Source organism: Monopterus albus, unplaced genomic scaffold (genome assembly GCF_001952655.1).
Source record: "Monopterus albus unplaced genomic scaffold, M_albus_1.0 scaffold34.1, whole genome shotgun sequence".
Classification (NCBI taxonomy): domain Eukaryota; kingdom Metazoa; phylum Chordata; class Actinopteri; order Synbranchiformes; family Synbranchidae; genus Monopterus; species Monopterus albus.
Window position 1 is genome coordinate 5,109,963 of NW_018127914.1, and position 25,913 is coordinate 5,135,875.

The following is a 25,913-nucleotide window of genomic DNA, read 5'->3' on the forward strand; positions in this document are numbered from 1 at the left end:
TGACAGCTGTAAAAATACAGCATGCCAAAGCACAGTAAAAGCAGGCGTTTCCGCTGTTCCAGTAAAAAAGAAGAATGAGCATCAGACGGCGACATTTTTAGTGAGATCCTTACAGTAAATAAACAGGGAAGGGTGGGGGGTTGGAGGGACGAAGGGAGCCTCTTTTATTGCAACAGTTGATTGTTCTCAGAGTCAAAACAACACACGCTCAAGCCACTGTGAACTGGCATTGTAATAACAAACAATCCTTATGCCATCGAGGTTTATACAGTCTGAATTGTCAGGCGGTGGAAAAGACAAGAGCCTGGCTACAGCCGAAGGGGGTGCAAGTATCTGCCTGCTCGCTGAGGGATCGCAATAACAGGAACAGCAGAGTAGCTCCTGCAGCGCTGCAGATAAGAGCCACGCTGAGCGAGGACCTGAGGCTGTTGAAGCCGACTTTCAGTGATGAATAACGCCAACAATATTCAGCTATTCATGACGATATACTGCCTGGAATGTGGGAGGACAAAGCCTATACCACCATCCAGTGTGCATCATGAAATCACTTCTTATTCATGGCTGATGGTGGCATGTCAATGAGATGCTTTTGCCACACCAGTTGACAGCAATTCTCTCCCCCTTTATGTTCTTCACACAGCTGTGACGTAATGGAAAAATAATTATAACTTCACTTCACTGTTCACTTTAAATCCTCATCCTCTCAAATCATAGGTCGCTGAATGTAAAGGTGAAACGAAACAAATACACCACACTGATTTGGCTGCATGTTCTGTCCGTTACTTTAGACAATGTCAATTCGATGCCAACTGTTTTGGCTGTCGTTCTCTCTGAGTGAAAATATTATGGAAATACTAACCAGAATTTCAAAAACAAACACACTTATCATCCTTTATCATCAGCAAGCTGAGGATGCCTGAGGAAAAGGCCTCTCACTGGGTTATGTAATTCTAATAAAGAGCATTTTTTGTGGTAAATTGAGGTGAGCTGTTGCATTTATTGCTCGTCTTGTTTACTGTACAACAGCGGTTGGTACTGTATGTTCTGGGCGTGCTCTGGCCGACAAACTGCAGCACTGAACATAGACACCACAAGAAGCTAAATGAATCTGTTCGTGCAAAAGATATCTTTGTCATAAACAGACCTGCGGTTTGCGCCGACTTGTGTTTCAAGGCCTTGTAATCATCACAAACTTAGATTAATCATTTTAAATACAGATACCGGCTCTTGAATGCAAGCTTCTTCACAGCAGAGGCTCACAGAAAAGGAGGATATACCAGGTATATCTGCTGAAATTGGACTGTAAACATCAATTTAAATGATTCCACAAAAATTTGAGATTTGTGGATTAAACGCTAAAATTGAAGTGATCTAAACTAAATAGCTCTGTCTCCATCAAACTAAACTTATATACTCCAAATACATTTTGAAGAACATGTAATTGCTCCCTTGTTTATGTTCAGTGACATTTTCCACAGCTCAGGAACTGCAACGTTGTGGACACACGGAAGTCAGGAAAGTGGACAAGGTGGACAGTGGAGACCTGGGGTTTGCCTTCTCAGTCCAATATAAGCTTAGTACTTTGGTTAAAGCTTGGGAAATACTGTGATCTGGTTACATACTAAGAAACAAACAGGCCTTGTCACATACTTAATTCAAGCTAAATGATGTCAGAATGCTCACGTTTACAATGACAATGCTAACATGCTGACGTTTAAAGCGCACACAAAGTGCTGGTAACACAGAAAAGCGCTTTGCAAGTGCAAGCCCATTTAGCATTTAACACAGATATGTGCACTTAGATGCAGCAGGAACCACTCCCATCCGCCATGGTGATGAGAGGTGCAGAGGGAACAGCAGCTTGCAAAACATAAAGGCAAGTTTTTGCAAACTAAACTATTTGAAATCCAAGATTCCAAAATAAATCTGCCCAAATAGATGTAATTCTATCATCTACAATTATCTGAACTGCAAGTCACAACTTACAGAAAAAAGAAATTTGAGCTAGTCTGTTTTATAATTCATTTGTCATTGTGTGAAAAGTTGTTCTGGGCGGATGATGACAGACGTTGTGGAGCTGAACGCACCGAGAAGGTACATTCCTGCCGAGCATTGAAAATCAATCACAAAAAAAAAGAAAAAGTCCCAAATATTCTGACCACCTTTAACTATGACCTCAATAATATAATATATAACATAACTGAATTTATACATTTATGGCAATTTCACCAACATTTTGAGCTTCATAAACACAGATGTTAAGGATGGAAATGCTGCACTGAAGTGCATACAGGTGTACCTAATAAAGTGGAAATAAGGCTGCTACCTGTATATATTTGTGATTGAAGTTGCAAAGAACGTAAAAATTTGACCCCTCAAACATTCATTTTTTTCCTTATTTGGGGGTGTCGAAGTCAGGGGGTCAAACACCCCTGTAACTCAACCTGCTAGCGTGGATAAAAAACACGAGTCATGCTTTAGTCGCTACCAACAGAAAGAAATACATCTACGTCTGTATGAACGTTTAGCGACTTTGCAGACACACTGATTAACACCATTTCCTAAGTTTGTTAAAAAATCATACATAGACAACCCTGGATTTCTCTGCTGTTACAAATTTAGTAGCATGCTGGAGTTTTTGCACATTTTAGTTTGTTCTTTAATCCACAATGGCTTTTTTGAGGAGGTATAGTGCTGTACCGTATGTGCACATAGACACAAAAATAAGAGGGCAACAAACAAGCTACCATACAGATTACACTTATAAAAGCTGCTAGGAGACAGGCACAAACGTGTGACAGCAGTAATGTCCTCCATGAAGCTATCTGAAAGCATCTTTTTAATCCTCAACCATTACTGTATACTGGTGAGAATTCAACCTCTCTGAACTATGGATGCCCTGAGGATTCTGGCACTCGAGCCAGAGCCACATTCTCACCACTCCTCATGAGAAGTTCCCAACCAATCAAAACAGCTAATAACAGGAACCGGAAGGAGGGACCTTCGAAGAAGCTTGGTCCCAGCAGCCTGGTAACTCAGCACTCAGTTCTTTCTAGCACTTTAAAACAATGAGCATTTCCACCACTTCCCTGCTCCCTCGCTGTCACTCTTTGGCTCAGCCGGTGTTTTGCTGTTTGCTTGTTATTCAGGTCGAACTGGAACACGCACACACTGGCATCTCTTCTTCACGGACTCTGCGTTAATCACAAGGAAGCATGCCAGGTTATTGTGGCTGGCAGACAGGTGCGCCTGTGTTTGAGGTTTGCGGCTATACTGACTGTGATCTGAGAATTTCTCATTTGTTTTTTGAAATGAGAGGAAAAATGTTGCTATGGGCAATAAGGTTTTCATAACAAACCACTCCCTCTACGTGTTGCAGCTGAGTCAGTCTCAGCACTCAACATTTTAATCCCTGGGTTCCCAGACTTCTTCAGCTCGAGACCCAAAAGAGAAAGCTGGTCTCTCTCTGGGACCCAAACGTACTAAACTACATCACGAGTTGCTACAACGTCTGCATTTGTAAACTACAGACAATGACCACAACAAACCGTGAATTTGAAGTGTAGCCTGAAATGTATTTATTTTGTTATAAAAGCACATCGTAGCAGTAGTGAAATTGCTGAGAGTAATGTCAAATGTCTCACCACCTTATAACGAACTCATATGAAACAAGCATCGTTTGGACTGACTAGCATCAAATACAGTATGTTATATTCATTACATTCAGAATGAAGAGTCCAACCTTAAAATATGCAACTAGCCTACGTGTGAGGTGTACTATGCAACATACCTGTCATTCAGTTTATCCTGCGTGATGCAACAATAACTTTTAAAGACTAGTCCAACCTGATCTGCCCTGATGCATGGTGCTGTACTTAGCTTCAGTCACACAAGTGGCATTTAAAAGAGAACTTGTCATGAGATCTGTGCTGGTTCCTCCTCTCTGTCTCTTTCATTACGTTTACAGAGTAAGGTCAGTGTTTTACAGACATTTTACTGCTGGGCTGCAGATCAGTTATTACAGCAAAAATAACTGATGAATTTTCCATAATATGCTGAGAGAGAAATTAGCAGAACATTCTCATTTCTATAAAAGGGAGAAGACATTTCCATGTTTATTTGACCCATAAAGTCAAAGTACGTTTTTGCACTTGCTTTGCAGACATTTAGCATTGGCTTTAACATTCTGACAGCTTTAAACGTTTCTGCACTGACTGCACTCGGCAGCCAATTAACTAGGAGTGACCAGACAACAATGGGTCGAGCAGCTCTACAGTAATCACACCTACACCAGACTGTCAGCGACAGAGATCCTCCCTGTGCACTCATCTCTCTGATGCTCCTGGCTCTTTGATAATCATCACATGCAGCAACGGGTTATTGTTTACAGCCTCTTAGCTACTTTTGCGCACTTAGCGTCAGCCTACAAGTCTGTTTATGTTTTCTGCAACACCAACCACGGTTTTCCCATCTCACCAGATTTCATTTGCTGCATCGGCTTTGTGCAGGCAGCAGCTCTCCATGGCTGTTAAGGCTGCACCAGCACTGTCACTGCAGCTAAGATGGGCTGTTCAGTATCTGCATAATGTCTAAGCAGTTTGGGACCACCGGGAAAATTCCTGATCTCTGATGGCTATTTGGGGCCTGCTGAGATCAGGTTGAGAAGAGAGAGAGAGCGTTGCACACAACATCTGAGCTGAGGAAAAAAAAGGGTGTAGAAAGAAGACCAACTTTATGGAGCATTCCTAACATGCTGCCCTGCCAGGGAAGGCAGTGAGATGATCACAGCATATTTGAGTGAAGGCTGACAAGCATGAGCAGAGGCTTAAAGAGGATCTCACTAATCGTCTTAGAGCCAATAAACGATGTGGGGAAAGAAATCACTAGAACATCAAAAATATTTACATATTTCATCGGCTTGAACACGTAAAACGTTAAAACTGGAATCTGGTGCTCAGATCTGTGTGTTCCTCAGACATGCAGTCACCTGGTAGTGGACACACATCCCGACACTTCCTCAAGTCTGGTGACTGAAAGCAAAACAGTCTCAAGAACAGGCAATGCACACACACTGAATATGTGCTCCCAAAAAGGCAATTTGTTGAATAAAAATACAATGTCTTCATTAGTGATGGTCAGCATGTGATCAAGGAGGTCCATACATACAGACTTCACCTAATTCAACACCTAGGTACCTCTAGAGGCAGTTGATCGGACAGCCAAACCATGCGGTGCTTTAAAAACAAATAATAATAGGTTGAAAATAATCCTGTAGTGAGGCCAAACCAGAGGCTATACGCTCGCATTTGCATGTGTTTGCTAATAGACAAGCAGCTGCATTTTGGATCACCTGACAATGAGGAAAAAGACGAAATGAGTATTTTCTCTCTTGTTTTTGCATTATTATGAAAAAAATGATTGATTACTCAGCAAATTAATTGATAATGAAGATCACGGTAATGTTAAATAAAATGAGACACAAATCAATAAATGGTATTTACTTCTTCACTTTGATTGAGAACAAACCTGCACCTCTCTCATTTTGATGCACTAAAAAATGATTTTCATAGTCAATATGATCAGAGATGTCAAAGATATTTCAGCACCATGTGAGATAAGAGATCACCTCCAATGATTGTCTACCTGCATAACTTCATATGAAACAACCAGAGGGTCTGATACATCATGATGACAGAGGGCAAAGTCAAAGTATTTGGTACTAGAGGCCCTGAAAAAGTCACCTCGAGCATATACAGGACGTCTGTAAAATTCTTGTTAGTGCATTAAAATAGTGTTAGTGTATGTTTGGTTTTCGTTGGGTAGGGGCTATGTCAGATAACCTGAGCTCAGGAATATTGAGGATGAGACGCATGCATCCGGTGTGTCATCCGATACGCCTCAGCCAAAAGGCGTGAAAACTCCTCTGCATAACAAGATACGGAATGAATCATGAGGAAAGTGTACAGTCAGGAAAACCCTCATTGTCGCTTTAATGTTACAGCTTCATGCACCACTAAACTGTCACCAGTCTAAGAAATAAGTGGAGAATCTAGCGGGAAATTCAATTTCAGTTAAGAAGAGAAGGTGTCGGTCAAATCTCAGCTATTCTGATGAGAAGACCTAAACACAATCTTTCCACATACTAATGCCAGAAGCAGACGGAGGTGTAGCATTCAGGTGGGGTGAGGCAGTATCATCCTCCTGGCCCATGATGTCATGGACCTCTACTGTTCATACCATATGGCCGCTCATCCTTATCCCATCAGGGCTTGAGGGCCTGTAACATCCCTACTCTGCTTTCAGAGCTGGTGTTAAGTGATTTGCAGGGTGGGTTCGCATGGAACAACAGTCAAAACGTATGCATCTTAAGATGAGCACAAAAGTCTTGTTAAAAAAAACTCCTCCATCCCTTTAAAGGGGCCAGTTGCCAGCCTGATTTCCTCTGGCTCGTGGACTCTTGGAAAGACGCAGCAGTGCAGGAAGCAGAACTGAATGAATCCCACCAGGGTTAGTCTACACCCAGTGGAGCCTGAGTCTGGCCAGGACCGCCAAGGTGGAAGCTGACAAATGAACACTGTGCTGGCAGCAACAATGTGCTTATGAAACAACCCAAACTTAATGCAAGTCCAAAAACTACAAATACAATATGAAGCCACTTACAGGCTATTTATAAAAGCAACCAACAGCCCGAATTAGGTCAAAATGTCTCCCCATTGTTGCAAACAATCACTAAACAGTCACTAAAACCATTTTATTTTCTTCTGAGTTCAGTTTTTCCAGCTCCACACACAATTGGTAGATACACGCTCCCTTCATTGTTCAGATGTAATCTAATGAGCACAATCCACACAGCAGTACACAGTATTCACAAGCTGCATGATATATTTGCCAAATACTAGAGGGCGCAGTATGACACATATCAACTTGGGTCATGCGCCAATTAACAATTTCCCTGCATCAGTGCAAATCACACCTCCAGAAAAGTATAGATTTGATCACATTAGCACGCCTTTGCTACCTTAACTACTTGCTGTGTGTCTCAAACAACACCAGGGTCCTGACCCGCATTTAACAAGAATATAATTTTCATGCAGATGTGCATGCACTAGCACTGTGGATGGAGGTTTTGAAATCAGATCAAATAAAAAGCCAATGTGATCTAATGTGAGACTCCTGCCACACATCATGCTCTGCTAATCACCCAAGTGTTACCTGTCAGCGTACCTATTAAGCATGAAAGCTTTGTTTTCCAGTGGCCATGGCAACGAGGACGACTGATTGAGCTGCATGAACAGGAAGTGCTGCAAGGACAACAGGATGTGCCCTGGCTCCGCTGTCGAGGGTTGAAGAATTCAAGGAAGTTATTGTACTTTGTGGAATGGGCTCAGGAATGCTAGATGTCTGCCTTTTTTTTTTGAGGTTCGGCTTGTATCACATGTTGGAGGCGACAGGCTTTGAAGATAGTGTGACCCTGTTTGATGCATATGTGTCACTGCACTGGCACACGGATGCTTGCGGTCACCCACCTCCACATTCCAGAAGGATTCACAGATGGGAACACCACCACCCTCAGCAGTTACTCAGCCGATGGGTACACTCGTTTGGTCACGTCGGCATGGTAGATGGGAAACGTCACCTGTAAAATGGATGGTAAAATTGCACCTTATAACCTCAGTGGAAGGCAAATTTAGTGAGCCATTAAAACCTGATGGATGCAGAGTTCCTGATAAACAGCAATGTAAAAGCAGGAAGCTTGACCACTTGAACCCCAACGTTCCCCTCGAGTTTCCCTTTAAGTATCTTCAGCTTCGGTTTAAACATTCTTTCCAAACTGTAAAACAATGTCCTGCATAGGACACATTCATGCTCAGAAAACAAATCTTTGAACCTGCAGTGTTTCTCCAGAACAACTTAGGGTGCACTCAGCAGGATAAAAGGCAAAAGAATCATGTAATGTCTTGAACGTAACTAAACCTACTGCAAAGTCAAAGTCAATTATTCCATCAGACACATTTTGATGAAAGCACATCAAATGGCACATTTAAATGTATTCTGTGCATTATTTCATTGTTTCTTCTCCAATTCAGTGAAGAAAATTTGGCCTCTATTGTAGAAAGTCTGGGATATTAGAATAAACTTCACAAATGTGAATATTTTTAGACAAAACAAATGATTGTAAAAAAATAATCCTATAAATCAGAAATATAATTAGTTGCCGGTCTGAAGTGTTCCATCCAATACATCCTTTACCACGCTGGCTCTGTCAAATAGTTTGGGATGGCCGTACTTAAAGTCATTTCGATTTGAACATTTTCTCCTTCCACCTACTCAACTGTGAGGATTTCAGGCTTTTATCCATTTCATATAATTATTAGGTAAATATTTCTTTGGTCAACAAAACAATGAGAAGATGTCACTTTTGGCTTTGGGAACAAGAAATGCAAATTTTTCACATTATGTAAAGTCTTAATAAATAATAACAAAACTAGATAAATGACAGATAAAGTGCATACTGACTTCAACTGCTGCCTTTTGCTTGTCCATCCTTATGTATATTAAAGCCTGATTTTATGTTAAGTGATCTATCAGTATGTTGTAGTTTAAAACACTGCTAGCTTTAATTAATTATCAGGCACCTGACCCACTGAACATTTGCACAGATGACTATCTTTGCAAGCTTCATCAGTTGCTAACACAGCCTGGCTCTTAATCCTCAGCTCCTCTGTGACTGATGGCATCTATCACACTTTTCCTGCAGACAGATTATGTATCCAGCAGCCCGACACTCTCAACTCTCATGATGTTTTTGATCTCGTGTTAGCCACACCGACACTAATTATCCCTCCCTCCCTCCTCAGCAGCCCTGTTCTTGATGTTTCCGTCGTGTCAGCCCTCCTGCCTGACGCGTGGATGGAGCTGTCGTCCTGAGGGTCAAAGGGCAGTGAGGCCATGGGTTAACACCATAAGCTGGTCTCCGGCAACAAACAAGTTGCCCCCAAATCCCAAGACAGAGGCTGAAAGGCTTCCTATGAATCCAATAACACTCTAAATACACAGCTAATGCCTCTGTCCCTTGAAGCTGCCTGGTGAGGAGTGTGTGGCAGTTTGCATCTTTCAGGAGATAAATCTTTTCTCTATGTTGCTGCATCCATTCAATCTGGGCACGGTAAAAAACAAGCAATGGAGTGAAACACACGAGCTAATGGGGGATGAGGGTTAGTGTGCTGATCCCCAGCCGGATCAAATGTTTGCTCAGCGCTGAAAGCTACGTTCTGCCTGTGGGATCAGGGTGTCTGTCTGTGTGCCTGAAGGTGTAGTGAACAGCACATCAGCAACCTTGTTGATGTGTTCTTCAATGGAGAGGTTAACAGGTTTGACCCCCTCCAGGCATAATGGTCAGAGACAGACACGCTGACAAACGAGAGGCACAAACATACAGGAAACCAGGTAACTTTAGCCATTTTAAAAAGAAGGAAATTATTAAGCACATTAAGGGGATTTCATCAGACCCACACTGGACCATCGACCTTCATTTCATTCTGATTAATGAGAAGTACCTTTTACAGTTTCCTAGAGCCCATAGTACCATCTTCACACTGTCTGTTGTCTAACTCTCATCTCTGTGATTAATAAGAAGTCGAAGCCAGTTAGCTTATCTTAGCATAAAGGTAGAGGAACAGGGAAACGGTTGGCGTGGCTCTGCCCCAGGCTAACGCCATCTGCAGATGATCATCCCGTGCACAGTTGTATGCTCATTCATCTATTAGGCTTCTAAGCTGGAGCAGGAAAACACACCTGATCATGTCATGAGAGAGCGTGAAGAAGCTGCAAGATGGAAACACACTATTTGCCCATGGATTTATACACAACAGTTAATAAACAGACAATCTCCCTTTGTGTGCACTGGAATTTCTTGTGCATGAATTTTTCTATAAAAATCTGCCAACCACCTCTAAAGCTCACTAATTAACATGATACATCTTATTTGTTTAGCTCATACAAATGTCTAAATGTAAAAATACCATGTTCTAATTTTACAAGTTGTACAGTTTCTTAGCAAGGAGGAGCCTGTTTGTTTTCCTAATCAGTTAATCGACTAGCTGTTTGAGCTCTAGTAAGGGTCACGATTTGATCAAACTGTTGATTTATTGTTAAATTAGAAAACAGATTTGGAAAGATAATAAATAATTAATAGTTATTGCCTAAACCTGGTGGCTCTTTTCTCCATTTACTGATTAAAGACAGAAAACAGTAAGCCAAAAACCTTTTCTGGAGCATTAGCCAACATATTTAGGCTGAATGTTTTGTCAGACCACTGGTGCCAAACCCAAATATTTTTGGTTAAAGATCATTGGAAAATAAGAAAACCAGCAAATATTCACATTAAAGAGGTTAAAACCACAGAGACACATGATTATTTAAACAATTCTAACTACTGACAGAGGTGAATGATAACAGGGTACAGGTTCAGTCCAAACAACACTGGCACCCAGTGATTTAACATCAGTCAACTCAACAGTCAGACAAAGGCATGAAGCCAGGAGAAGGCAACATTATCACATGCACCTACTGCCCTCTAATGAGGAGTAGTGTTAAAAAAAGCAGAGGCACAACCATGCACATTTCAGCTTTATAAAGCCTTTCACCTCCATCTGCTGATATAAAGCCAGGTTTACATGAGTTTTGTTCAGTAAAATGTTTGATTATGTAAATCTTAGCTGCAAACATTAGTGCCAGGTCCTGTGTCAAAGCCCCCTAAACAATGACTAGAACACAGCTGCACCTATCAGTTGTCACTGCTGATTAATGTCCTCATTTTATTGTCATTATTCAATTATTTTATGTACAAAAATGTTAAAAGCGTGTAAGAAAAATGCCCATCACTGTTTCTCACAATCCAGGGTGACTTTTAAGAAAATCTGAAACGGTGGATGTCATTTTTGTTTTCTTTTACAATGAAAGATCTTTCCATGCACTAAAATTTTGTTTTAACGTCAAACTCTAAATCCTCACAGGGTGCCTAGCAGATAATCAAATTTGGGCAATAGTATTTTTATTACTGTAAAATAATTACTGAGAATATAACCAATAAATGTTAATAACACTGAAAATGAAAAAATAACATTTATAGCATTTTAAGGTCTGTGACATGCATTGATATTAAATTTAGCTGATACCTTTTCACCTCTGTTATTCCAGCTCCTGGTCCTGGTTCTGGACTACAATTGTTCTGTAAAAAGACAAAATCACATTTTAGGAAACTTCACTCTTGACTCTCTCTCTTTTCTTTAAGGTTCGTAGATTTAAACAGTGTGAGGTGATTTGACCAGGAAGTGAGGAGCAGTGATTTAGGAGATGCTTTTGCGCTGATATGATACAAATGAGGATGGTGCTAAAAGGTCAAGCAGCCTGCACTGTTGCCATATTGTGCTAATTGGGATAATATGTGCATGATAAATCACCACAGCCTGGCACTGGAAGCTCTACTCACTTCTATTTTGTATGAGAAAGCACTATCATTTGTCTTCTGTTTAAAATACTGTCACTGTTGAAGGAGCTGAATTTTTGTTGTTGTCCACTTGTGACATGTGCTGTAGTTGATGTGGGAGAGAGGGAACTGTGAAAGAGTTTTGATCTTCTGCATTGGGGAACTCTAATTTGTATTTGCTTGAGCTCACAGGTTCCCCCACCAAGAAACACATTTGGCAGTGACAAACTATTTCACAATATTCTACAGGTTCAGACAGTTTTCATCTAAATTAAGGTCTAATCATGTTGTTTGTGGCCTGCAGGGCCTCTTTAATAATATTTTGTTTCACACTTTTGTTGTCTTTGTTGTTGCCAGTGTACAAAGATTGTTTCAACAGTGAAATACAACTTCCTCTAGAGTCCAAGGTGACACCCTCCAATGTCTTGTTTTATTACTAAAATACTATACTGGAAAAGCAACTCATTCTCACATTTGATGATGTTGATGCTGATTTATTTGCTGTCAACAGACAAATCAGTTTGACTAATCACCGTTGCAGTTCTACTGCAGTGTTTTCAATGGTAGCTACTGCCCTGTCAGAATTGTTTTATCTTCCACAGTACAATCAAATTGAGTTCAGGTACATACTGTGCAGACAGGTAAACCATCAAAATGGCTGCAGTCGTTGACACACTGTAACAGGCACAACGCTTCCACTACACTGCATCCCAGCTCTAGCCCTTGGTTCACAGTGCAACAGACTGAATTCAGTATGAAAAGCCAATAAATGTCAAGTACAGATATGACAGAAAACAGACTGCTGTAACATTTAACGTAGAGCAGAACTTCATTAATTAGGCTTTACGTTTTATTTGACATCAGTTATGGCGATTTGTAAACTGACGGGACAGCACCAAAATAGGTCTGGGCATTGTAAACAAACTACAAACATTAGCAAAGCTAATTAGCAACCGTGTTAGAAATGTAATTACGGTAAATATTAAGTAAAGTTGCATTACCAGGAAGTCTTTCACCTGAACAGGTGGGTGGTCTGTTGATGAATTAATTAGTCTAAATATGTTTCATCCGATTTTTAAAGCCCTTTTTCGTTACATGCTTAGCACACAATGTATCTGATATTCGTTTAAACGTGGTTTACTACCGTGAGTCCTAGTCTTAATGTTGAAGGCAACAAAACTCAACAGGTGCGCAAATCAACTTCAGCAAACCTTCTTCTTTTTCGTTTGTTATTTACTCCTCTTCTTCTTCTTTAGATTTTTTACGCGTTGGCAGCGTGAATGTATTTTTACCATACATTATTTTAATGGCCTACTTAATAATATAGTATACTTGTGCTTCGTATTGCAGCAAATTCTCTAATGCTTGTATGATTTATTTCCTCGAAATCAGACTCGGCCTACTCCATTAAAATGATTAAAAGACCTGGAACTGAATCAGATAAATCCAGACTAGATAGTTCACCTGCACAATATTGCAAAAATCAGGAGCATCCTGTCTCAAAGTGATGCTGAAAAACTGGTCCATGCATTTGTTACTTCCAGGCTGGACTACTGTAACTACAGTTTCCTAAAAAGCCTCCAGTTGATCCAAAATGCTGCAGCCAAAGTACTGACAGGAACTAGCAAGAGAGATCATATCTCTCCCATATTAGCTTCTCTCCACTGGCTCCCTGTAAAATTCAGAATAGAATTTAAAATCCTTCTCCTAACATACAAAGCCCTTAATGACAAGGCTCCATCGTATCTTAAAGACCTCGTAGAGCCTTATCATCCGAGCAGAGCACTTTGCTCTCAGAGTGCAGGTTTACTTGTGGTTCCTAGAGTCCACAGAAGCAGAATGGGAGGCAGAGCCTTTAGCTATCAAGCTCCTCTCCTATGGAACCAACTCCCAGTCTCAGTTCAGGAGGCGGACACCCTCTCTACCTTTAAGATTAGACTTAAGACTTTCCTTTGTGATAAAGCTTATAGTTAGGGCTGGATCAGGTGACCCTGAGCCCTCCCTTAGTTATGCTGCTATAGGCCTAAGCTGCTGGGGGGCCCCATGATGCTCTGAGTTTCTCTCCCCTCCCCTCCTGCTCTCCTCTCCTCTCCTCTCCTCTCCTCTCCTCTCTCTTCTTTTGTCTCTCCTCTATCCACTCACCCCAACCGGTCGAGGCAGAAGGCCGCCCACCAAGAGCCGGGGTCTGTCGGAGGTTTCTTCCGTTAAAGGGAGTTTTTCCTCCCCACTGTCGCCAAGTGCTTGCTCAAGGGGGATTTGTTGGGTTTTCCCTATGTAATAATAGTGATAACAGTAAGGTCTAGACCTTACTTTGTAAAGTGTCCTGAGATGACTTTTGTTGTGATTTGGCGCTATACAAATAAAATTTGATTTGATTTGATTTGATTTGATATTTTTGAAACTGACTTTAACTGACCACTAGATGGCAGCATCACCACATGGCAGTAGAACTATGTAGTCATACTACAAATAGGTTTACTATCCATATCCTAGCAAATGCAAGTGTTCAGCTTTTCAATCAGGTGAATTTTTTTTTTAACTGTATCTGTAATAGCATGTGAAAAAGCACTCATCTGTAACTAAAAAGTTACAATTAAAATAAATTAAAATCTTACTTTAGTAAAGGTATGCAAGTATTATTGGCAAAATGCAGTAAAGGTATCAGAAAGTATCAAGGGTAAAAGTAGACAATTGCCCGCTGTGCAGTACGTTTATATAGCATGTTAATTATGCAGTTGGTGAAAGTGGAGTTCATTTAAACTCTTTTATACAATATACTGTAATTTTATCTAAAAATATATATCACATTCTCTAAGCTCATCAAATGTTTTTCATGTCAAATCTTAATTTTAAAGTAATTATATTGCATCTGATTCGTCTCACCTGGGTCGACATTTCTTCACCTATAAAGTGGGAGCTCCTGCATTGAGACCCTAGCTCAAAAACAGCTGTTTGATATGTGGTAATGGGTTAGCTACGGTAGTGGATTAAAAAGAACAATACTTAAAATGCTATGAAATCACAACAAAAGTCTCTATATGTAAATGTTATGTAAAAGTATAAAATCAGTCAAAGATACTCAAGGAAAGAACCTCAAATGCACAGTACCGGAGTAAATGTATTTAGTTTCATTTAGCCAGTGCTTTTAATCCAGATTTAATACATTTATTCTGAGTAACTCTTTCAGGTTCAGTGGCATGTTTGTAAGGAAACACTCGTATACAGATAGAAAGACCTCCATCATGTCAGCACTGGACAGTACTGAGGCCTGTCTTTAATAAAAATCTAATCCCACTGTGCCTTGTGTTGTCTTTCCCCCCGTGCCATCTGCTGCTCCACCCAGGTTTTTAAGAGGGAGATTAGAGAGTCTGGGTGAGTCAGACGGACAGATGTGTCATCAGGTGAACCTATCTCACTCCAGCAACAAGAACAGCTCAGCTTATTAGCCAACAGTGCACTCGTTCTGCAGCCTTGTTATTGTCTCGTCCCGCTCTTGTTCTCCTTTCACTGCTTACTCTACTCCCCTCTGTCTGGATTCTCTTTACCACCCTTTTCACCCGCTCCCTTTCTGTGAAACCACTGCTCTCATTTCTCTCATTTCTGATGTCTTGCTCTAATTTCATTGCTTTTCATTTTTGATGCCCTATTTTGTTTGGCTGCCTTTGTTTTTCTCTTTTTAGGAGCTATGAATACATGTGCCTCTGCTGTGTGAGCATAAACTGACTGAGGCTGCAGCACACAGGTGAGCTATCAGGTTATAAAGTGTAAAACATAGGGGAAATAAAACATTTTAAGCTCCGCTACAACAGTTACTCTAAATTCGTCAATGTGCCTGGAGAAGACAGAAGCAGCAAGCCATGATTACATCTAAGAAAACTCAAAAGAAACATCAGAGGAAGCAGTAGCCTCTGCTGATACAGAAAAACAATTTTAGTTTTTATTTCAGCACATTTGCTCTGCTAGGCTTTAGAAAATAAAATAAAATCAGTGAGTGTGATACAGAAAGGCTAGATGTGCATGTGGATGTGGATGAAAGTGTTTGTAATGGGAGCAGAAAAAAAATACAGCTGCTGGGCCTCATTTGTAAAAGAAGCCCTGGTGCAAAAACAAAAGAAAGGACCAAGCAGGAAAGTGTTTATTTTATTGACTGCGCCGGTCTTCTACTCCTGCTGCACGATGCGGGACATGACAGTACAAACTGCAATTACATAATGAAACTAGGTCAAACAACAGCAAATGATAGCAAAAAAGATTTGTGACCCAAAATCAGGACTGTACACACATTGTAAACCAGAATAAACCAGAACACTAAACTTTTTTTTTAAAGCTGACATGACTCAGTATAACAAACAGACAGTTTCATGCTGTTCATCTGCATTTAATCTCAGGATTTAAAAAGCAAAATGTCAAAATGGGGACTAGGGTGACACCAACAGCTGTTACAGGTCTGTGCTCATGTTTCGTGGCTCCTGGTGGCGATGAGCATGTTTGTGTGTGTGCGCGCTGCAGGAGGACAGTGAACAGGGGTCATGAGTGGACAACAACAGCTCTTTTCATAGCCCTCAGTGTATTCAGGTCAGCTGTGCAGGAGATGCTGAGAGTCCTGCAGCTGTTGGAGAGCGAGAGCGAAGGGCAGCACAGAAAATGAGACTGAATAGTAACGTGTGTGTGTGTGTGTGTTGAGTCAGGAGCTCTCCCCTATACAACTGGAGCAGCCAATCAGAAAGCTCACACTGATATAAGACCTAAACAGAAATGGAAACAAAGATGAGTTTTAGCCACATCTCACTGAGTCAGGCAGACACTCATCATCCATCCATCTATTAGCTATATCATCTTATCCTTGGAGGTCACAGGGAGGAGGGGCTGCAGCCGATCCCACCTTTCCTGTCCTCTTACACTCTTAGGCATCTCCTTGACCTACAACACAGCATGGACTCTTGAAGACAGCTGCATAATAAGACCTGACCTGCCACCATGTGTCAGAGGCTCTAACCCACAGAAGCCTTCCCAGGTGTGGGTGTCAAACTGTCACTTCACCAGGATCTGATATTTCATTTTTAGCTTGACTTGATTCACTTTATTAGTTCCTCAGGGGGAATTTAGTTGATGTGCATACATTCAGAGAGGATGTGACACATGAGGATTGTCACAACAACAAAGACACACATAACTTTGTTGCAAGGCAATAAAAGAGCATAAAACAGCAGAGACTTCACTTGGTGCAGCTCTGAGTCTCTTGGAGCCGTAAGGAGGATTTTTAATCTAACATTTGTGTGTTAATGTTCTTATAAATCAGTGTGAACCTATAATTTTACCTCCCTGTGGTTGACACTTATGTTTACAGGCCTTTGTGGGACGACTGCATACATCTTTTAAGCCATTATGTCTTTATTGGCTCACACGCATTCTGCACCATTTGCGGTTTATGTAGCTGGGAGTTTTCATTAGACAGCCTTGTACTTGCTGCTGTGTGCAGAGCTGGCAGAAGGATCTGTGCAAAGTTTATCCTGCTACTTCTACAACCTACACCCCATTACTACCACTGTCGCTTGCTTTACTGTAACTGAACAGTAACACTGTTCTTTTTCTTTCCAGTTTGCTGTTATTTATTTATCACTGTTTTTATTTTTTAATTTGAGGTTTACATTTCATTCTTGTACTTGGGCACAGCAACTGAGAAACAATCCCACCACAGTTATCATTTGTTCTGATGTTCACATGAACATTGTCTTTCTCATCTTCATTATCTTATGATAAATCTTTAAACTGTTCAGAAAATTAGAAATTTAAACTAAAATAGAAATTTAAAAGTGTCTATGTCAATTATTTGTCTTGCATTTTTTTCATTAAATGTACATAAAATAAAGTTAGACTTAGACTTAGGTTTACAGTAAAATGGCTCCCAATACTACCACTGTTAATGTTTAATGTTAATGGGGGAAAATTGGCAAAATAATAATTATTAATTGTTGTTGATGGTAATGACAACAACGACTGATTACAATGTGTAACGCTTCACTTAAGCCTATGGTTTATTCTTGTGTGTGTGTGTGAAGCAGCTGAGTCCCGTTAGGAGGAGTCTGTCTGTGGGAGGCGGTGAGATGAGCCGCCCTGTCTGCTCACTGGCTGCTCAGCCTTTACCGCATGAGAGTCCGTTCACAGGTCTGACAGCCGGGACCGATCACCGGCCACTAGGCGACTGGACATCTCAGTGTGCGGAGATAACGGTAACGGGACCGGGAGAACTCAGTGGGGACTTTACGCACGGATGCGTATTGGTGAAGCGATGGAATACATTGAAAGGACTCGGACACTGTGAAAGTTGCATTTTGTTTCCGAGCCAGACATGGGGACGCAAATGAAAACACAGTTAACCACAATAAAGTCGCGCATAATTCCCGCCTGGGTCTGAGGTGCAGCGGAGGATGACACGTGCACCCCATGGCGAGGAGCCACGCGTTGTTCCACCTTCGGCATCTTTGAAGATTCGCTCAAAGCTTCTGCTACCGTGACTGTCTGCCTCCTGCTCTGCAAACAGAGGTCACTGTCCTGCTCGCTGCCATCACCAGTCGCTGACTGTGGCTGCAGAAACAGTGCATTTGTTGCGCTCCTGTGTATCTTTGCACCAGTGAGGACTGCGGCAAAAAAACACACCCGGACAACTGGAGCACACAGGTGAGTCTCAGAGCTGCTCTCAGCGACGACACTGATGTAGATTACATTTTAAGAATTTATGTATTTTTATGATGCCACAGTTTTGAACTAAAAGAACGTTTAAAGCAGAAACGACAAAGTCTGTTTTAACCATACAGAAGAAAATGTTTGTGCGTAAACAAGTGTGTTGTGTGCGCACTATTGCACCTTCTTGGCTTATGCATCATTAAGATAAAGATACGAGTCGTTTCAAAAAATTTAAATTTCGCCATTAGAATTTAAAATAAAGGTTTGCAAATTTGAGTTTGGCAGCACAATGAAAGCATGTAGTGACTGACCCCTGTTGACACAGTGAGGCTGAGGAGGTTAATCTCAAGACCATCACAAGACCAATATGTTTATGACCTGCTATTGTGTGTGTGTTTGTTTTAGTGTTCATTTGTTAACATGATCTCTTGCTGTGTGTTGTAATGTTATAGGTAAAGCCTCTGCAGCCATAGTGAATTAAGCTGCGTCTACCATTCAGCTCACCTTGACATGTCAGCACTGCTCACCTCTTCATGTTGGTTCCCTGCTGAGAGCTCACATCTTCTGGATATTAAAGAATAAAAGAGAACGCAGAGTCTCTACAACACCAGTAAGGCAGGATAATCTCTGAATCACTGGCTTGCTATGGGCACTGTACTGTCACTTTCCCCTGGCTCTCGCAAATCAGGGTACTATGACAACCGGCCAGGCTTGCTTAGTCACTACCCGAGCCTCAGCAGCCGCTCTCTCAACAGCCAGAAAGACCGCAGGCTAAAGAGGGGCCAGTCCATCTTCCTCCCGGCGCTCACTTGGAAGCGACTTGTGGCCTCCACGAAGAAGAAGGGCAACTCTAAGAAAAGCACTGATGGTCAAGTTGCCCTCAGGGACCCCCTGAACAACAACAACAACGTCTACCAAAAGGACCCCGTGCTGCACCTCAACTGTGAGAATGTGAAGAAGTCGCTGTCATGTGCCAACCTGTCCAACTACGAGGGCCCAGCAGGACTGGGTCTGGGACTCAGCTATGGGCTGGGGATGGGTCAGGGGCATGGATTTAGCTACAGCAAATCCCAGCAGCTTTCCTCTGTGAAAAAAGGCCCCCAGGGCCTGGTGACATCATCGCCTAAGCGTGTTATTGTCCAGGCCTCCACCAGTGAGCTCCTGCGCTGTTTGGGGGAGTTCCTGTGTTGTCGCTGCTACCGCCTGAAGCACCTGTCTCCGGCTGACCCAGTGCTCTGGCTGCGGGCTGTGGACCGCTCTCTGCTGCTGCAGGGCTGGCAGGATCAGGCTTTCGTCACACCAGCCAACGTGGTCTTCGTCTATATGCTGTGCCGAGATGTAGTGAATGGCGAGCTGGTGGCATCAGAGCATGAACTGCAGGCTATCCTGCTCACCTGCCTCTACCTGTCCTACTCCTATATGGGCAACGAGATCTCGTACCCACTCAAGCCCTTCCTGGTGGAGGCAGGTAAGGAGGCCTTCTGGGACCGGTGCCTCACCATCATCGACGCCACAAGCTCAAAGATGTTGCGCATCAATGCAGACCCGCACTTTTTCACCCAAGTATTTGCTGAACTCAAGAGTGAAGGTGGCTGTGGCCCTCAGGACTATAGTCGGGTTCTGGATCGGTGAGAGGAGGTTTGAGCACCCGTCCTTACTGATTGTAAGCCTTTTGCTACACTCATGCACACAGACACACGTTTGTCTCCTACAGATTGCTCTCTAGTCATTCTGCTCTCCTGCAGGAGCAATGAAGGACTTCTTCAGAATAGACTTATTTATTCACCCCCCACCCCCCATGTGCTTGTTGCCTCTCCATCCACAGACAGGAATCAGGAATGAAAACATTTTGCCCCAAAGAGATTTTCTCTGATAATTGGCACATAAACACAGGCTTACATTTGCTTATTTTGACTGGAATATCCAACTGAGTTTATAAGGAGGAACCATTTGGTCCACCTGTCCCATCTGACTCTGTGTGCCTGGTCCCCGTTATCCCAGCTGCCCCTCTGGATGAGCACAGCTGGACATCCCAGCATCCTCTCTTACCTACCTGAATGTCAGTCAGTGTGTACCATGCAGGAAAACACCCTCATTCATGACACCATCAAGGATTTTTCTCTGGTCATTTTGTAAACATGGATTCAACTAACAGTTTAATCAGGAGTAAAATACTCCACTGAGGCCAAGTCATTTTCCTGGATAATACAAGGAGACATCTTGATGTCCACTGCTGGCTAAGACCCAAGTGCCAGCAGTGACAGCTGACTCAGACTGATGGGAACAGCTGAGAGGTCCATGTTAGGTCCTGTGCTGTGTAATCAGCAAAGCAAAATGAGCAGACAGTGTCTTGTGGAGCCTTTTGAGGGTCCTCTGGTCTGCAGGCACAGTTGCTGTTTTTACCAGTATTCACTCAAACCTACCAGTAGACCGAAGTCCCTGCTGTGTTTTAACGCACAGGGCCGTGTTGGCCGGGGAGGTGAGGGGTTGTAGAGGGAGTGTTGCAGGTGTGTGCAATACGACCACATTGTGATGAGTCGGCATGACTGGCTTCATTCATGTTTTCAGCCCAGGAGTTTCCATTGAATTTTTGTTAGCCAGGCTGCTAACGTAGCCGACTCTACCTTAGCACCAATTCTACCGACCGGTGTGTCGGCATTAATAGATTAAAAAAAAAAAAAAAAACTTTTCTCATTTGATACCAACGAAAATGCATGGAGTGTCATTATGGTGCATTAATTGTGGCCCAGATTCGGCAGTGAATAGCCTCTGCCCCTTCTTGTCCACTCGGCAGCCCTGCAAAGCTCCAGTGACTAATCCAGACCAGACTGGACCAGGCTGGACTTTAAACACACACACATTTAAATACCTCATTGTGTGCGTGTTAATCTCCTCAGGGCATGATTAAAACACAAGTGGCTGAGAGCGACCCAGGTAGGAATAACACATGGATGCTATCGTGGCTGAACGGGTTTATTGTTGCCAAGAGGCTTTTGGTTATCTCCATCTAGTCCTAACCTCATCTTGCATCTCGTTATTCAATATTCCCTTGAATGAATAATTGGCATTTGTGCTTCAGTGGCTTTAATTTCTATTTCCCATGGGGTTTATTGTGCAGAGGTGGGTCACAGATGAGTCCATTGTTATATCTTGAGTATATGGATATTTTTGACAGCAGATCAGATTAAATACATTTATATTACTAACATCTAATACTTTAGTTTCCTGCTGCAAGTTTACAGTTCAACTTCCAGTGCCGACTGCTCAGAAAATGCTTCCAGTAGTAGAAAGTAGAAATGGGAGAAAAGCAAAGATTCATAGATTTTATCTTGGACTGCTGCATTAGAGCTTGGCTTTCCTTTTTTTTTTTTTTTTACATTAAAACAAACAGATGGTGAGCTCTGCCTCCAGTACAGGACAGTTTTCAGGCTTTTTGGCTTGTGTCACCTTAAAATGAAAGAGTTAATGGTTGCATGTGTTTTCCAGGTACTAGTTTAACTGAATAGTAATTTATTATTTGTTTGATTTGGATACTTTTTAAAGTCACATTTAACTCCTTTTGCAGACCCCGGCCCTTAGGTTGGAAGCAGCTGCTGTTGCATGTTGCTGGTTTAGGAAGCTGCTCTGAGTCTAAAACACAAATGCCTGACTTCTACTGTACCACCATGCATTGCTCACAATAGCGTGTGGTACAGCCTTAATCTTATTGAGTTCGGGCATCTGGAGGTTGCTCCCTCCTCCGTGTGGCAGTCTCCTGCACACTTTGCTGTAATGCTACAGTATAAACTCGCATCATATGATACACATGCATCCCATCTGACCTTTACCCACGTGTGCAAACAAAAACTGTGGTGGATGTACTCTCTTCAGGTAATCCAGTCTTAATCCGCCCACCCAATCAAATAGAGAGAGGGGCTGCAGGGTGAGAACATGAGGAAAAAGTATAAACAGTTCAGAATCCGATGAGATTTGGCATCATACTTCTCGTGAGGTTTTGACCCTTGGCTCAAATCCTGCTGCCACAAACTGGAGGCTGAGAGTGTGGCCCTCAGCGGGGCTTACAGGAGTAAAGCCTGCCTGAATTCACACCAACCACTGAGGAATGAGGGCAGTGACTCACGCTCAGAGTCAAGTAGTGAAAAACCCTTTCTGTCTTTTTATCTTGAGCCTTGACTGTCAGCAGTTTCAGGCTCATTGTTGCCGTCAGTGCAGCTCTCTCTGGCTTGGCCCCAGCTTCGACAAGGACACTTGTGTCTTGACTCAACCGCCTCCCTCCCCTTCCCCCCTCCAACCCCAGTTCCACACACACACTCAGCTGTTGTTCCTGGCCTGTTTCATTAGATTTGACACCCAGTGCCCGCCAGCTATTGTCAGCACAAGGAAGGGCAGAATGGGACTATTTGTTGTGAGTCGGTTGTGTATGTGTGTGAATGTGGGTCAAAGTTAAAGGCAGTATCTGCTTCCACCATCCATCACCTGTAGACCTGGATGTTATTAAATCAGAAGATGCAACACAGCATGTCCAAGTGATGCTGATGTTAACTCAACGTCTTGATGTCAGTAACAAATAAGAAATAATCTGCTGCAGGTTTCCTTTGCCTTTAATGAAAAACAACCTTTTTCTCATACAGTCTCATCAGTACCATTTGTCAAATGTGTCGTAATTTGGTCTTGATCAAAATGGCAGCTGTCCTGTTTCAGTACCTCTGTCCAAGCGGCTCGTATCTCACCTGGAGCTCTAACTCTGTCCATCCAATCAAAACCTTCAGCGTGACTCCTGTGCTCTCACACCTGACTGACACATGAGGTCTGTGGCATCTCTGTGGATAATTTATGACTCTTGATACATATAGAAACATGACAATAAGTTTAAACTGAACCTTATTCTGTGGATGTGCCCTCCATCTGGGACTTTGACAACTGCTTTAGAGAATATTTCCGATGGGCCTTGGACTGGCTCTGGTTTGGAGACCTTTGGGTTTGTGTGAACAGTGTGATAAAAGTTCGTAAGGATAAATGTGGTGTTATTCTGTTACTGTCAACAAGTCCCTATTTGTGTTTATTAAAGACAACAATATTTAGATGTGTATCATGAATGTAAACTTTTAAAAAGGGGGAAACACTTTCTTGAAAAACAAAAAAGCAAACAAACGGGAGTAAAAAGTTCATTTGTTGGGGACTATTTTCAGCTGTGGATGAATACGCATTTGGTGTCTTGAGTATATACAGCAGTAGGATGGTGTATTTGAGACTGACAAAAAAAAAAAACTACAGTGCCCACATTTATTGTAATAATGTGATGCAGTACAGTGGTGTGGCTCCGTGATTCTGGGCAGAAGATAAGGGTTAGGAGATAAATTAACTGTTATTGTTTTCATGGGATTTGTTGACAATAAGAGAAATATAAAATACATCACCAGGCTTATCCTTTAAGCCACCACAGCTCTATGAGTTGTGTTATTTCAGTATGTTGCTGCTGCAGGTTGTGAAATTTCACCATAGACTGATGATGTAAATATGTGGGTGTGCAATAAAAAGAGCTGTTAAGAATGAAAAAATTAATAAAAAGAAATAGACTTGCTGTGTAGTAGCATGCCAGATAGTTTAGAAATGTTTTTTTTTTTTTTACCTCTACTTTTGTTAGATTTTTATATGTGACGCTTTAAATAAATGATTGTTTCTTTGGTAACTTAGATATTCCTTCACAGGAAACATGACGTCAACAGTATTAAAGTCTTTTAGGTCTGTTCATGTTTAGAAACAGAAAAAAAGCTCTCACTGTCTCAAGCTCGGTCCTGAAATAGCAAAGCATGTGAATTCATGTGAACAGAACTATAACATCTTTTATTTTAGACTCAGCCTGACCGTCTCACGTCTGACTTTATCTGTCACTGTGCTAAGTTAAATGTGGCCATTTGGATGTTTTTAAACCTGAGCTCAGCCTGTTTTGTAGCTACAAAGAGAACACCATTTACTGCAACAAGAACTTCACTGCCCCTTAGATTCACAGTGCACGTATACAGTAAGACCGTCAGTAGCCTTTCTCATCAATGCACCAGCTGGTGAGACAAAGACGGTCTTTGTACATGTAGCATGCATTGCAGGCAGTTCCAGCTTAGACGCAAAAAGAAAAGCATTTCCGTTTCCTTAAGAAATTTCACAAACTTCACACTCATCACAACGCCTCACCTGCGTTGTGTCATCACTGGACAGATGTTAATACAGAGGTAAACCTCTTCCTGCATCACTGTAACCATTGAGCCAAAATGAAGAGAGTGACTTTTGTAAAGTCACCAAAGAGTGTGTGTAGTTCTAAAAGTAAAATACTGTTGATGGGAAAAACTTGAAGAAAAATAAATGTGACTTTCATTTTTTCATGTTTTCTTTCCTTTTTCATGATGATGTTTACTACACTATGTTGATTATTTAATAAAGTATTGAGCCGAAATCTGTTTTTTCTCTTCTATCACAACATGTTCGTACTTTTGCATCTGCAATGCTCTCGCACGTCACTAAAACCGCCTTTGTTCTCTCCACAGTACACATAATATACTCATTGCCTGCAGTCCAGCTAACTTCAGACAAGCAGTAAATCCACGTGGGGCATAAAATAGCTTAATGCAGCCACACAATAGCCGGCGGTGCAGATGGCCTTTTGGCTTCCTATCAGTGGGGGCTACACTCCATCTGAGCATGTCTCTAGAGTCAGTCACTCTCTGCTACAACCACAGGTGGAAATCCTGTGATGAAACCTCTGTTCAGCAGCCGTCTGCACCCTGCCCTGTATGATGCAAAAACATGCGCAGTCTAGAAACTTGGAGCGCTTGAGAGACAAAGAGCAGAAAGCAGGTTTTTATGTGCAGTTTTAGGCCTCAGGCCCCTGTCACTGTGTCTCATGACTAATCATGCAAATAAACAACTGTGTATTTCAGCTCTTGTTTCTCCCACGGCTTTCTCACCAGCTTTGGCACAAGCAAATGAAAATAATGACTCAAAACAATATAATTAATTTTCTCACAATATTACAGGAATTACTTGTTGCTTTTATGTGGAATTTAAATTATGAAAGATATGTTTGGTATCTTCAGTTGATCACTCATGAAAATGCCTTTGTAATAATTTTGTGGTCCCAATAAAGATAATAGTTTTAGTAGATACGTAGACACATGGGGGGACTAATGTGGATCATTTAGCACATACACTTCACAAACAAAACAAATGCTATAATATATCCTCATATGCACATTTTAAAGCCAATTAACTAAATAACCTTTCAAATATAAGTGTTGCATAGGGTTATCATAAAAATAAATTCCAAATGTTTTTCGTTTTTGGGGACTATGCTTATTTGATTGCTTGTGGAGAGTTGGATGACAGGAGCGATACCACTCTAACTCTTGTCTGTTAAATATGGAGCTACAGCCAGCAGCTGGTTAGCTTAGCTTAGCTTAGCATAAAACCTGTGGGAAATGACTGGACCAACCCTGACCACAGGAAACAACAGTCACCTGCCAGCACTGCTAATTCTCACAGATTAACAAGATATATCTTGTTTGTTAAATCCAAACACAAACAGAAAAGAAAAAACAACAAGTTGTGGTCATATGTGGGGCTATGTGTCAGAATATTTCTTAGCCAGGACCACATCCAGATTAAACAAAGATTTTTTTTGCATGTCCAGTTAAAGTCAAAATGTCGAGAATAATCAAAATTCAGAAGTCAAACGTACACATTTAAACTT

General features: G+C 41.8%; 1 protein-coding gene and 1 long non-coding RNA gene across 2 annotated transcripts in view; one reads left to right on the forward strand and one right to left on the reverse strand.

Moving 5' to 3' along the window:
• Positions 1-12,997, reverse strand: part of LOC109958567 (uncharacterized) — a 43,295-nt gene extending 30,298 nt beyond the window's left edge. The window contains exons 1-3 of the long non-coding RNA XR_002274699.1: positions 12,490-12,997; positions 11,178-11,230; positions 7,527-7,636 (exon numbers count right to left, since the gene is read on the reverse strand). This is a non-coding gene — a long non-coding RNA (uncharacterized LOC109958567). The remainder of the gene's footprint in view (positions 1-7,526; positions 7,637-11,177; positions 11,231-12,489) is intronic.
• A 4,598-nt stretch (positions 12,998-17,595) lies between these two features.
• Positions 17,596-24,620, forward strand: LOC109958778 (cyclin-dependent kinase 5 activator 1). Its single transcript, XM_020597685.1, has 2 exons — positions 17,596-18,166; positions 18,625-24,620. The coding sequence occupies exon 2, from the start codon at positions 18,818-18,820 to the stop codon at positions 19,802-19,804; it is 987 nt and encodes a 328-aa protein (XP_020453341.1). The 5' UTR covers positions 17,596-18,166; positions 18,625-18,817; the 3' UTR covers positions 19,805-24,620.
• The last annotated feature ends 1,293 nt before the right edge of the window (positions 24,621-25,913 follow it).